This window comes from Pan troglodytes, chromosome 15 (genome assembly GCF_028858775.2).
Source record: "Pan troglodytes isolate AG18354 chromosome 15, NHGRI_mPanTro3-v2.0_pri, whole genome shotgun sequence".
Classification (NCBI taxonomy): Eukaryota; Metazoa; Chordata; class Mammalia; order Primates; family Hominidae; genus Pan; species Pan troglodytes.
Window position 1 is genome coordinate 91,737,814 of NC_072413.2, and position 12,764 is coordinate 91,750,577.

General features: G+C 51.2%; 1 protein-coding gene across 2 annotated transcripts in view; it reads right to left on the reverse strand.

The window, feature by feature from the left end:
• PRIMA1 (proline rich membrane anchor 1) overlaps positions 1 to 12,764 on the reverse strand; it is a 70,949-nt gene that overhangs the window by 10,936 nt on the left and 47,249 nt on the right. For both annotated transcript variants that reach the window (XM_016926654.4, XM_016926655.4), the window contains exon 4: positions 8,180 to 8,309. In XM_016926654.4, coding sequence (XP_016782143.1) covers positions 8,180 to 8,309 — 130 coding nt within the window. The remainder of the gene's footprint in view (positions 1 to 8,179; positions 8,310 to 12,764) is intronic.

The following is a 12,764-nucleotide window of genomic DNA, read 5'->3' on the forward strand; positions in this document are numbered from 1 at the left end:
AAGAGCCCAGCCCCAGACAGCCTAGAAGGTGGCAGTGAGGCCCAGGGGAAGGCGCACTGGCCAAGGACTCAGAAGATCGAGTCTTGATTCCGGACTAAGCACAGGTGCCAGCTCCTTGAATTCAGCCCAGGTTCCAAAGGATGCAGGATGGTCTCTGAGCAGCCAAGGCCATGCATCAATGCTCAGCACTTGCCCTCAGGAGGCCCTTCCTTGGAGTACACTAACTTTGACCTGACTCACAGTACAACGGTGTGGTGATTCTGGGTTGGATTTAGGGCAGTGGGGAGGAGGGAGTGTTGCTACAGGTACGCATGTGAACAGCAGGGAGAGGTGGCAGATGGGAACCACATTGAGACCCTACCTGGCCAAGAGGCTTTGGCCCATGAGATAACCCCCAGTCTCAGGGCCCCAGGAATGCACCAAGATGCATTCAAGGTGAATTTCTTGCTCCTGGAAGTTTGTGGTGAGTTGAGGGTGGATGGAGCAGTTCCACTCCTGTCCTGATTCCTGGTCCTCACTGCTGGCCTCTGGGCCTGGCCAACCTTTTCTTCCCCATGCCCCTCCTTTGGCCCTGACTCTGCAGATCAGCTGAAGGCCAGAGCAGGCAACGAGGGAGAGAGGGCTGGGTTGGCCCCTGGCACAGTAGGTGTGTCCTGCGGGGAGGAAGAAGAGGAGGTAGATGGCGGAGCTGCCTCACTGCATTCACAGCCTGGGAGTGTGTTATGCGCAGGTGGGAGAGAGGCTGTGCTATTCCGAAGCTTGGAGAGGGGACTGCTGAGTCAGGGTACATGCGTATGGGGAAGGGAGAGAATGGCAGGAGGCCTACTGAAGAAATGGGGTTGAGAGGGAGGGGGCAGGAATGGCAGGGGGCTGGGAAAACTGAAACTGGTGAAGGGGTGAGGCCCAACACTTAAAATTTGGTGCATGTTATTTACACCAAAAGCAGACCATTTCACTCACCCAGATAGAGAAAAAAAATGAGTTTACTGCAATTCTAAATAGAGTCTGTCAGTTTAAAAGGTGGACTCTGGCAAGTCTGTGGGAACAAGCCTCCATTCACACCACAGAAACCACCACTGAACAGTTACTATGTGCCAGGCATCGTGCCAGGCACCGTTGGGAGAGAGATGAGTAAGATGAGATGACCAATCCCCATCTACCGTGTGTGCACACAACCACGCATTCGCAAGGGTGTGGGCACACGAACACCGACATACACCTACCTACAGCAGAAAGCAGAATTGTAAATTCAGGGACAGCTATGACTCTAGCAGTTGGACAGGGAAGAGAGAGCTCTGTACTCGTCCAGGATGACATCTCAGAGGAGGTGGCATTTGAGTTGCGTCTCCAGGGAGGAGCAGCAAGGACTTAACTGGAAGAAATGAGGGGAAGGACACTGACCAGAGAGACCTCTGGGAGTGCTCGATGAGCCAGGAGGAGGGCAGGAAACCTCTGGAACCTGAACCATTTCTCTCCCCACCAAGGCCTCAGTTCCCACATCAGTAAAACAAGGGATTGGCCCTTGACCATGAAGGTTCATTCTGGCTCAGACTCCATAGGAAACTCATTTCCACCCCTCCCTGGCATTCCAGGTGCCCCAGGTAACCAAATCTTCTCTATATGCCACACATTCAGTAAGAACTAACCTTTCTCTGGGCTATCCCAAAGCTCCAGAAAGAGTGTAAATCCTAAAAAGAAAACTAATTTCACTGATTAACTTTCTATTGAGTCTATGATCCAGGAAAGATCTTGGGAAAAATATCCATGAAATAATCAAGCTAAGGAGATGAGAGACTGGAGTTGGAGAGGGAGGGAGAGAGCTGAGGGTAGCAGGTTCCCAGGGAGGAGCCGTGTTGGGATCATCCAGCTTGGAAGGGTGCTGGAGAGGACGATTGTAGGGTGACAACTATGCAACAGGCTCAGAGACCCACAGTCCACCTGGAGAGGAGCATGGAGCCCCTAGGACAAAAATGGAACTGATACATTTGACTGTGTTGAGAGGAGGCATTGTTAACCCCAGGAAAGGAAACAGCATAGTACGCTATGTGGCTCAGCTATGCACAATATGTTCTTTGTTACACTAAGGTAAGCACTGAATAGGCACAGAATCCCATACTGAGCCCCATTCTAGGTGGAGAATGAGAAGAGGGGAAGTATGTTGTATGTCTGTACTGCAAGGGTGCTGGCCTTGGTATCTTCCACAGTGGAAAGTAAATAGATGGTGCTTAAAATGGAAAGAAAATTTAAATAGCAGTATACACATCACTTAGCATATGGAGAGAAACATCAGAAGAAACAGCTAACTGTTGAAAGTGGTTGCCTCTCAAGAATGTGACTTGGGGGAAAAGACAGGGGGCTGCTGTCTTTCTTAAGAGCCTTGGGAGCACATTTGACATTTTAAGCCATAGTATGCATATGTATTCCTTTGATAAAAATTAAAACTAAATTAAAAGGAGGGAATAAATGTGCAATGCTCTAGCCATACTTTCTAATCATTAAGCTGTCTCAAAAGGCATGCACAACATGCCTGACTCTTTGGAGAGGACACAACCTTCACTCCTTTTTCCTTCTCTTCCCCATTACCCTGTATTTTTTTTCTCTTCATAGTCTTTAAGATCACCTCATTTATTAATTTGCTGGCATGTGTGCTTAATCTGCCTCCTCCAGCAGGAGGAGAACAAGACAGGGACTGTCTTGTTTCTTCTGCATCCCTTGTGCTTAGTCCCCAGCACACATTAGGTGCTCAATAAATGGATCAACACTGTACAGTCCTGTGCCAGTCAATGGGTTTTCTAAGGCACCATCAAAAAGACTTGAGCATTCAAAAGTGCTCGTTCTACTGAAAGTGGCTCAACCACAAACAGCTGATGAGGGCCAGAGCCCAGCAATAAGTGGTGCTTAGGCACAATCACGCACACTCAAGCCCACATCCAGGAAGCAGCACGCTTGCTTAAGGTCAGCAATTAACGTCTGCAGGGTCAGCCAAACCGTCCTGAAACCACGTATTGGTCTTTCTGCCAATTATACCGGTAAGTGAGAGGGAAATGGCTGTCCAGTGGCTTCATGGCAATTGGGAACAGACCCACGCCACAGATGGCCAATGGAGGCAAGGTGTTCTTCCTGTGCCAGCGTGGGTGTGTCTCCGTGGAGGGGGTGGGCATCATCTCCCCTCAACACAGGAACTCTTCTCTGAGTGAAGGGTGTGGCTGTCAGAGAAGCTGCAAATGCCACCCCAGGAAAACAGCCACATCCCTGCAAGTGCAAAGGCCTGTGGGGCTCCCCCAGCTGGGATCTGAGGTCTACCTGGGCAGCGGGTGCCTTGCCCCTTGGAGCTTTATCTTGATGACTCTCTGTGGTCATCACTGGTTTTAGGTTTGTCTCCTGCCCTGGACGGACACTCGTGTTGTCTCTGCTCTTCTGCCTCTCCTCTGACTGTGATCCACCGTTCTTTGGGGGCAGTCTGGTCTGATTGATGCCCACTTCTTCCCCCGAAAAGGTATGTGCAGCATGGGCAGGGACTGTGCCGGTGGTGCCCACTCCTGTAGCCCAGTGCCTGGCACCTGGTCCTGGCACCTGGCCCAGCCCTGGCGGGCACAGTGATCAGCATTTATACGTCCAAGAGGCTGAATGCCTGAGGGGTGACGGTCCCCCTGCGATCCAGGATGGGGACACAAAAGGCTGCTCGGAGACTGTCATTTCAGAGAGGGAAAACGGAGGCCACAGAGGGAAGCGATACCTGCTGAGCCCAGCTGAGCCCGGTGGGGCTGGGGCTGGGAAGGGAACAGGCCTGGGGACTTGACTCCCAGTTCTGGGCTCTTTTAACAAATCAGGCTGTCCTGCTGTCAGAAACATGTGCCCGTCAGGCCTAGGGGTGGGAGGACACCCAGGTGCCAGGCACGGGGGTACCCAGCACCCAAGGGCTCTGGGGCCTGCTCTCCATGTGGCTGTAGATAAAAAGGCTTGTTTACAACAAGCCCGGGGCAATGAAGCCACCAAAATGCATGTTGCATGGGCTCCCTATGGCTGGGAACCCCCTCTGGAGTTTGGGGTCGTTGACAGCAGACTTGGGGGCCACTGCTCGTGCTCATGCAAATTCAAGTAACACCCTCCCCGCCCAGTCCCCCGGCCTGGCTAATGTACCTCTTTAAGAAACCTCCCACCCCACCTGGCTACCAGGTCTGGGCAAGGTGCCCCTCCTCTGAACATCGTCTACCCAGTGCACAGGTGGGACTTGGTGAAGGCTTGCTGAGTCACAGGAGGGAGCGTTAATTCACCTAATCTGCGTCTAGCAAGTGCTAGTGAGACTCTTCCTCCTGCCAAGGTCCAGCCCCCCCTTGCAGCCAGGCCTTGGACACAGATGTGAGGGCTCTGCGGGGTGCGCCTTCCACAGCTGCAACTCAGCCCTCGGTGTCGCCCGTCCCTGCCGAGGCCCGTGTCCCGGCAGCTGACAGCCCCAGGTGCCAAGGCATCTCCAGAGTCACCTCCTCCCTGACCTACCCGATTCTAGAAACATCCTCTTGGCAACCTGGCTCTGAAAGGCTGTGTTGGGGCCATTTACAAAGATCTCTTGGAAATCCCTAGGACTCGAGGCTATGAGAGTTAACAACAACAACAAAAAAGAGTAGGGTTTATCACTAAATTTTCCTTTTAATGGTTTTGCAGTGACATGAGATACTTTTGTTTCCTGAGAGAAAAGGCGTGTTTCAGATGAATTATTGACCAAAAACAATTGGCCGTGAGCAAGAAATCCTCCACTTCACTGGAGAGAAATGTGGACAGGCAGCTGGCCTGAGTGAGGATGCTATCTCTTACAGCCCCAGCTGAGGTCAGCGCCTGGGGGGGCAGTGGGGAGCACTCTGCTCTGTAGGCGGGGTTGCAGCTTCTGCTGCCTCCTTCTCTCTCCACCAAGGGGTTAGGCCGCCCTCCCCAGCCTCCTTCTAGGTGGGTTTTGGCAGTATTGGGCTCTATTTCTGCCTTCACCCGCAATGAACACAGTCCCCTCTTGTCATTAAATATCTGTCTGCTGCACCAGGGATGCTCTCTCTGGATTATGAAGACCTCGAGGTCAAAGGGCTGGGTCCTATTCCTCGGTGTCCCCAGGTCTTGGTCCGCAGATGGATGCAGAGCCTGGTGCAGGGCAGCAAAGGGGCTGCGCAGCATAGCGTCGGCTTACACCCCAACTGCCTGCTTCACGGGCTTTCTGCCCTGTGCCCCCGGGAGGCCGACCTTACTGACGGTGTGTCCTGATTCCCCTGCTTCTTGGGTTTGGCCAGTGTGAGGCACCCACGGGAAACCTAAGCATGGATTGCTGCTGGGAGCATTTCTTCCCCCTTCCTGCCTGTTTTGGGGCTGCTTCTCTGACAGTTCCAACCGCAGCTCCTGCTAGGCGGCCCTTCTCCTAAGTGCGAGTCTCGCACGAGGTTCCCACGGCACTAGTTTCCCGCTTGCCTGTCTTCCTAGAGGTGCTAACCGCCCCCACTCTGCAAGTCCCTGAGTGCCTCACCTGCCCCACTTGCTCTCTGGGCCTACCCAAAGCGCTGGAATAATCCTCGCCACCCGCTGGAAGAAGCCCCGTCCATGCCCCAGAGGAGCACCACCCACACCCCTGGAAGAAGCCCCGCCCACACCACATAAGGATCCCCGCCCATGCCTCTGGAAGAAGCCCCGCCCACGCCCTGGTGGAGCCCCGCCCATGCCCCTGGAAGAAGCCCACTCTCTGAAGTCTGGTCCACTGAGCCATCTGGGATGAGTTCTGTTTTTTTCCAGGGTGCTAACAGACCCAGGAGCCAAGAGCTCAGAGAAAGTGGAAGAGGACAGACAGGAGGCCCCTCTATAGCTGCTCTGAGATGACGCCCCTCACACCCTTCCTGGGAGCCCCCAGCCCACCTGAGACAAAGCCCAGCAGGCTACCGCTGAGCAGCACTGCCCTAGTGGGCGATTAATGTCAGTTTTTCTCTTTCCCTCCTCCGGTAGAAGCAGGTAGCACATTTCTTCAGGGGAGGTTTGGGGCAGGGAGGGAGGCAGAAGTGGCTCAGGTGTCTTTTGTAAGAACACGAGTTTATATTAAACAGATTATTCATGTTGAGCCTCTCCCAGGGGAAGTGGGGCGTGTCTGCAAGGAGACTGGCAGCCATGGCCTGGTGGCGCACACTCTTCCCCCAAAAAGCAGCTACCGAAGCTAATCTTCAGCACTTCCTAGTGTCTAGTCACAGGCAAAGTCACCACTCAGCCTGGTGACAAAGGCCTCCCCAGTCAGGCTCACGGCTTCCCAGCCTCATCTCCTGCGTCGCAGGGGCTTCCTGGTGTCCGGCTGCTCCCGTCACAGGTGCCTTGACCTAGAATGCCTCCTTTGCTCTGCTGCTTAAAACCCTCCTCCCATTCCAGCAGGCCCTCAGCTCAAATGCTTTCTGGTCCAGATCAGAATGCACCGTGACTCCTCCGGGCAGCCACAGCGGGCTGCCAGCAAACCTCGCACAGCCTCACGGAGCAGCCTGTGGGCACAGCCTCTGTCTTACCTGTTTGTATGCCCACCAAGCCTGGCACAAAGGAGGTGCCTACAAAACACGTGGGAATTGGATTAGCTATGTCCCCTGGGAGACTCCAACCATCCACTTTGGTTTTCTTTCTTTCTTTTTTTTTTTTTTTTTGAGATGGAGTCTCGCTCTGTCGCCCAGTCTGGAGTGCAGTGGTGCGCTCTCAGCGCACTGCAACCTCCGCCTCCCAGGTGCAAGAGATTCTCCTGCCTCAGCCTCCTGAGGCTGGGATTATAGGCGTGTGCCACCATGACCTGCTAATTTTGTATTTTTAGTAGAGACGGGGTTTCACCATGTGGGTCAGGCTGGTCTCAAACTCCTGACCTCAGGTGATCCACCCGCCTCCACCTCCCAAAATGCTGGGATTACAGGCATGAGCCACCACGCCTGGCCCCACCTTGGTTTTCAAGACTAAGCCGCTACCCAGAGTTACAGGGTCTTAGAGCATTGGGCCTTTCTGTCTGTATGTCCTTCTGGCCTCAAAGAAGCACAGACGGACCTCACCAAACCCCGAGTGTCCCCTCTCCCACATCCCTGAGGAAGGGCAGGCAGGAATACCGAGGTCTGTTCTTAGCCCAACACTGGAGTCGAACTCGTCAATAACCCTGAAACACGGTGTGTAGTCAGGGCTGGGCTTCGGAGTATTTTTGTTCTGGGTTCAATTTCTGACTCCATTGCTCGCCAGTTGTGCCACCCTGGGCAGCTCTCTAACTCCTTAGAACCTCAACCTCCTCTGCAAAATGGAGCTGACTGGGAAAATGTAGGTGGAGATGAACTAAGAGAACGTTGGTGAGAAGAACCCAGTGCCCGGCTGAGGTATTGCTGATTACAGTTATGCCTGTGTTATTTATCAGTGTTTTTGGAGACTGCCCTGCAGCATGTGCATTTTGGGCAGAGGGGGCTCTGAGTTTGGGTTCTCGGCTGGGTGGCAGATGCCCAGGACATGGCCTGTCCTGCATGGAGCCGCCATGCCCGGGCCCTGCCGCCAGGTGTCCTCCCTCCTGTGCCCCGTTACCAGGACGCTCCTGGTCTATTGGCTTTCTGTGGCCCCCCATCCTGTGTGCCTGACTTGTTTTAAGACTTTTACCTTGATATTTTACTTTCTGCTTTTGAATTACTAAAGTGAAATCACATAGAACAACCAACTTAAAGAGTAAACTTAAATATTTTAGATGTTAGGAATGTTCTTAATGTGGGCCCTCTAGTTTTGGGAGTCAGGAAATGTTTTAAAAACTTCCTTAGAAATATTATATTGTTAACAAGTCCTATGACTCTTTGGTGTTTTGCAACATTTTTGTATTTTTCACGTTGCACTGGGCCTGACATATGATTGGTGCTAATCAATTGCTTGTGGAATCAAACTCTCTAAAGTGACAGAGACATTATTTCTGAGATCAACTTTAAAATATTTCGGCAATGAAAAAGATCAAAGGAAAAATAAAACAGATATAGCAAATACAGCAAAATCTTGATGAACTGTTGAATCGGGGTGAGGGTAGATGGAAGGTCACTGTATATTCTTTCTGCTTCTTATATGCTTAACAACTTTTATAATTTAAAATAATGATACGGGATGTGTGTAGGAGCCCCAAGCCCAGCTGGGGTTCCCTTCGGCTTGAAGCTGGGTGCAGTGAGTGAGCACTCACCTTTTTATGGCTTTGTAGCAAATGATGACAAGCACAGTCAGAAACACCAGGGAGGCACAGCATACGGCAATGATGATCACCAGCCCCGACCACCAGCTTTCCTCAGTGGGGCAAGAGGTAGAGTTGGGAGCTGAAAAAGACAGGAGCAGCCTGAGTGTCACCTGGATGAGCTGGTCATGGCCAGTGACAGAGGTGGGACCATCATGGGTGACACCAACAGAGGCGTGGGGAGGTCACTGGTGGGACCATCATGGGTGACACCAACAGAGGCGTGGGGAGGTCACTGGTGGGACCATCATGGGTGACACCAACAGAGGCGTGGGGAGGTCACTGGTGGGACCATTATGGGTGACACCAACAGAGGCGTGGGGAGGTCACTGGTGGGACCATCATGGGTGACACCAACAGAGGTGTGGGGAGGTCACTGGTGGGACCATTATGGGTGACACCAACAGAGGCACAGGGAGGCCACTGGCATCCATCACCTGGCTGAAGGCTCCCTGACCTTTCCTGCCATCCCTGCCCCCACCCTGCGGCAGGTGACATCATGGCTGGCCCCCAGCCAGGCTGGCCTCTGAGCGCCTCCATCCCTGCCCCGGCGTGCTCAGAGCAGGGGCTGAGCGCCACGCCCCAGGCCATCCATCCCCCCTCGGCATGAGCTAACTGACAGCAGGGTCAGGTCTAATTCCCCATAAAAAATAACAGAGCATCTCATTCTCTCAGCTGAGGCACTAACTCTGGTTCCTCTGCAGGCGGGGGTGGGGAGCGGGGCTCACAGGGGATGCTGAGGGAGGAAGGAAAGAAAGGGAGGACTGCCAGTGTCCATGTCTTAAGCTAATTTCTTGCAAGACGCAGACTTTCTCCCTTCTTGGATTCAGCCCGTGGGGTGGGTATTTGCCGCTGTCTCAGTTTGCACGGGGGTGGTCAAAATTTGGAAAAGTGTCACTGACAAGGCACCGGACACTGGTGCTACAGGGCCCTCTCTTAGTTACTCAATCCATGGAGTCCTTGGGGTGAACCTGTCCTCCCTCCCTTGGCACAGGCTGTCTTGGGGTGGACCTGAAGGACTTGTGTCAGTGAGGCCGGTTCGCTTTCCTCTGAGAAAAGCAAAGACATCACACAGCCTCATCCCAGGGCTTCTGGGAAGACTCAGACACAGCTGGAAAGGAGTGCCCAGAATTGCAAAAGGAATGGGAGGGAGAAAGGAAGGAAGTGAGAGGGAAAAGAGAAAAAAAGAGGAAAGGGGATGATGAGGGAGGAAGGAAGGGATGGATGGATGGATGGACAGAGAGACAGTATTAACTTTGGACAGGTCTCCAAGACGTGAATATATGCAAAAGAATCAGAAATACACCCCAGACTTGGTGTCCACTCTATAATAGATACTTTGAGGGGTGCAACAGTAAGTGGGGAACCACAGGATGACTTCCCAAAGGGTAATATGGATGGCTTCATTATTATGATTTTTATCAAAGTGTAATCTACATCTAGTGAAATGCACCCCCCATCTTAAAAGTACCATCCTCTGAGCTTTGACAAATGCATGCACCAGTGGAAGCCGCACCTCCAGCATGACACAGAATATTTCCAACAGCCCAGAAAGTGTCCCCGTGCCTCTTTCTAATCAATCCCACCCTGGGGGCAACCACTATTCTGATTTCTAAAATCACTGATTAGATTTGCTTGGTTTTGACATTCACATACATGGAATCATGCAGTGTGTATTTTTTTTGTTCCTTTATTTAGCATAGTGTTTTTGAGATTCATCCATGTTACTGTGTATTTCAGCAGCTCCTTCCTTTATTGCTGAATAGTATTTCTTTATATGAACATACCATATTTTGTTGTTGTTTTTTCTTTCTTTCTTTCTTTCTTTTTTTTTTTTTGAGACGGAGTTTCACTCTTGTTGCCCAGGCTGGAGTGCAGTGGCACGATCTCAGCTCACCGCAACCTCTGCCTCCTGGGTTCAAGCGATTCTCCTGCCTCAGCCTCCCAAGTAGCTGGGATTACAGATATGCGCCACCATGCCCAGCTAATTTTGTATTTTTAGTAGAGACGGGGTTTCTCCATGTTGGTCAGGCTGGTCTCGAACTCCCGACCTCAGGTGATCTGCCCACCTCGGTCTCCCAAAGTGCTGGGATTACAGGCGTGAGCCACTGTGCCTGGCCACAATTTGTTTATCCGTTCACCTGATGACCAACACCTAGGTTGTTTCCAGTTCTGACTATCTTGAATAGAACTGCTATAAGCATTTATGTACAAGTCTTTGTACAGACACATTTTCCTATTTCTCTTGGATAAATATCTAGGAGTGGAACTGCTGGGTTGTGTGGTGTGTGTATGATAAACTTTAGAAGGACATGCCAAGCTGTTTTTCCTGAATGCTTGTACCTTTGTACATTCTGTGCAGCATGAAGAAAGGTGGAAAGAAGAAAGAAGATGGCAAGAAGGGAGCAGTTACTGATTTGTTGCAGCTGGATTAGGAGATCCAGGGAGCCACTATGTGCTTCCTAGTGAACCAGCACCGAAACCCCACTAACAAATGCAAGGTGCCTAGGAGTGAGCCTCAGGTGTCACAGAGACCAAGTCGAATCAGAAATTCTTCCTGATGGTGGTTCACGCCTGTAATCCCAGCACTTTGGGAGGCCGAGGAAGGTGGATCACCTGAGGTCAGGAGTTTGAGACCAGCCTGACCAACATAGTGAAACCCCGTCTCTACTAAAAATACAAAAATTATCTGGGCGTGGTGGCAGGCACCTGTAATCCCAGCTACTCGGGAGGCTGAGGCAGAAGAATCGCTTGAACCGGGAGGTGGAGGTTGCAGTGAGCTAAGATTGTGCCACTGCACTCTAGCCTGGGTGACAGAGCGAGACTCCAGCTAAAAAAAAAATCAATAAATAAAATAAAATAAAAAGAAAGAAATGCTTCCTGAGAGATGGCTGATAGGAGGATGCCACTGGGCCTCTCAGTCAGGGCAGCACCAGGCCTTTAGAAACCTCAACACTGAAAAGATACAGAATATAGCATTGAAAATAAGAATGAACTCTAAAATAAGAAAAAGGAGACCCAAAGGGATTCTCATTTTCCCCATGATGAACTTGTTCAAGGCCTTCTTGGTGAAATATCAAACAAAAAATCCTTCCCTCCAATTCCTCACTTTGGGGTATCCCTGACTTGGCTGTGTCTTCCTGGGGTGATGCCCCCACCTTCCCTACACTCTGGGAAGTCAGAAGTCACTGCTGGAGAGTCAGAAATATAGCCAGATCATCCAAGGCTGTTCTGTCTACACTGCACCCCTAAGCCTCAAAGGTCTACCTCCTCATTTTCACCACAAAGGGAAGCAATTTTGGTTTCCATGGCTCTACTTCTTCAGGCTGTGACACCTCTGGGAGAGACCCCAGGGCCATGCCTGCCACCAATGGTCCAGGACCACAAACAGTCACACCGACACTCCTGTGGCTGGGGACAGAGCTACCGGTGTGTGGTCTCAGCCAGGGGCTGCCACACCCCCTCCAGTAAGCACTTGGAAATATCCGAATGGGTGCTGTCTTTGGTTGTTGCAATGTGTGATCCCAGCAGCTATGGATGTTAATGACAATGAACTGGATACTCTCACACAAGGTAGAATTGTCCCTTGAAAAATACTAACAGGGCCCCTGTTGAGAAATTTCATCAACTTGATTGATTATAAGCCTCATAAGGAATTTGGCACTAAATTTCACAGTGCCTCTCTTCTTTACATTCTCTGTTACTTAGGTGGGAATTTTCTTTTGCTATTCCTTTTCAAACATAATTGACACTGAAAGCAGTGAGCCCATGGTTCACAGCATCCTGCACAGGGTCCCCTCTAATATTCTGCAAGCACACTTATCACCGCATGTGTATGAGAAAACTACCAGAGGCAAAAACACTAACGGCTATGAAATGAGGGAGGCATTTTGTGAAACCTAGTGAAGGCATACATCTTGGATTTTGCTCAGAAAGCCAGCTGTTGTGTTCAAAGAATGCATCCTTATTTATCCTTACTTGAGTCAATTAGAGAATGTTGGAGCTGGAGGAAGTCTAGAAGGTGTTATTTCAGAAAAAAGAATACAATATGGAGTCCCAGGATCAAGAAGCAACTTTCCCAAGGGCCAGGGTTGGGACCCTGATCTTTGGGCTTCAGCTGGGTCTATCCCTGTCTGAACTTCCCTCCCATGGGGTGTGGCCAGCACCTCTTTCTGGAGGTGCTAAGACAGCTTACAGGTGCACAGACTGATGGTTCATATTTGAGAAGATAGCATCATGAAGGTGCTCATTCAGTCATTTGTTCATCCAGCAAACTGAGCACCCTCGGTGCCTGGCAGTGTGCTGGGATCTGGGAGTACAAAGATAAATCAGACGTAAACTATGCCTTTACCAGGGCTGGCGCTAGCCGCCCCATGAATTATTAATTACAAAGCTAAGACCTGATCATCTTGCTCAGGAGTCTCCGGGGGAAGAGGCACGCATGAATTGCTAATACAGAAGGTGAAGGTTATTTCAGGGATGCGGGTGATGCTTTGTGAGAGACAGGTGGTCAGACAGGGAGGCTGAGACAATCAGA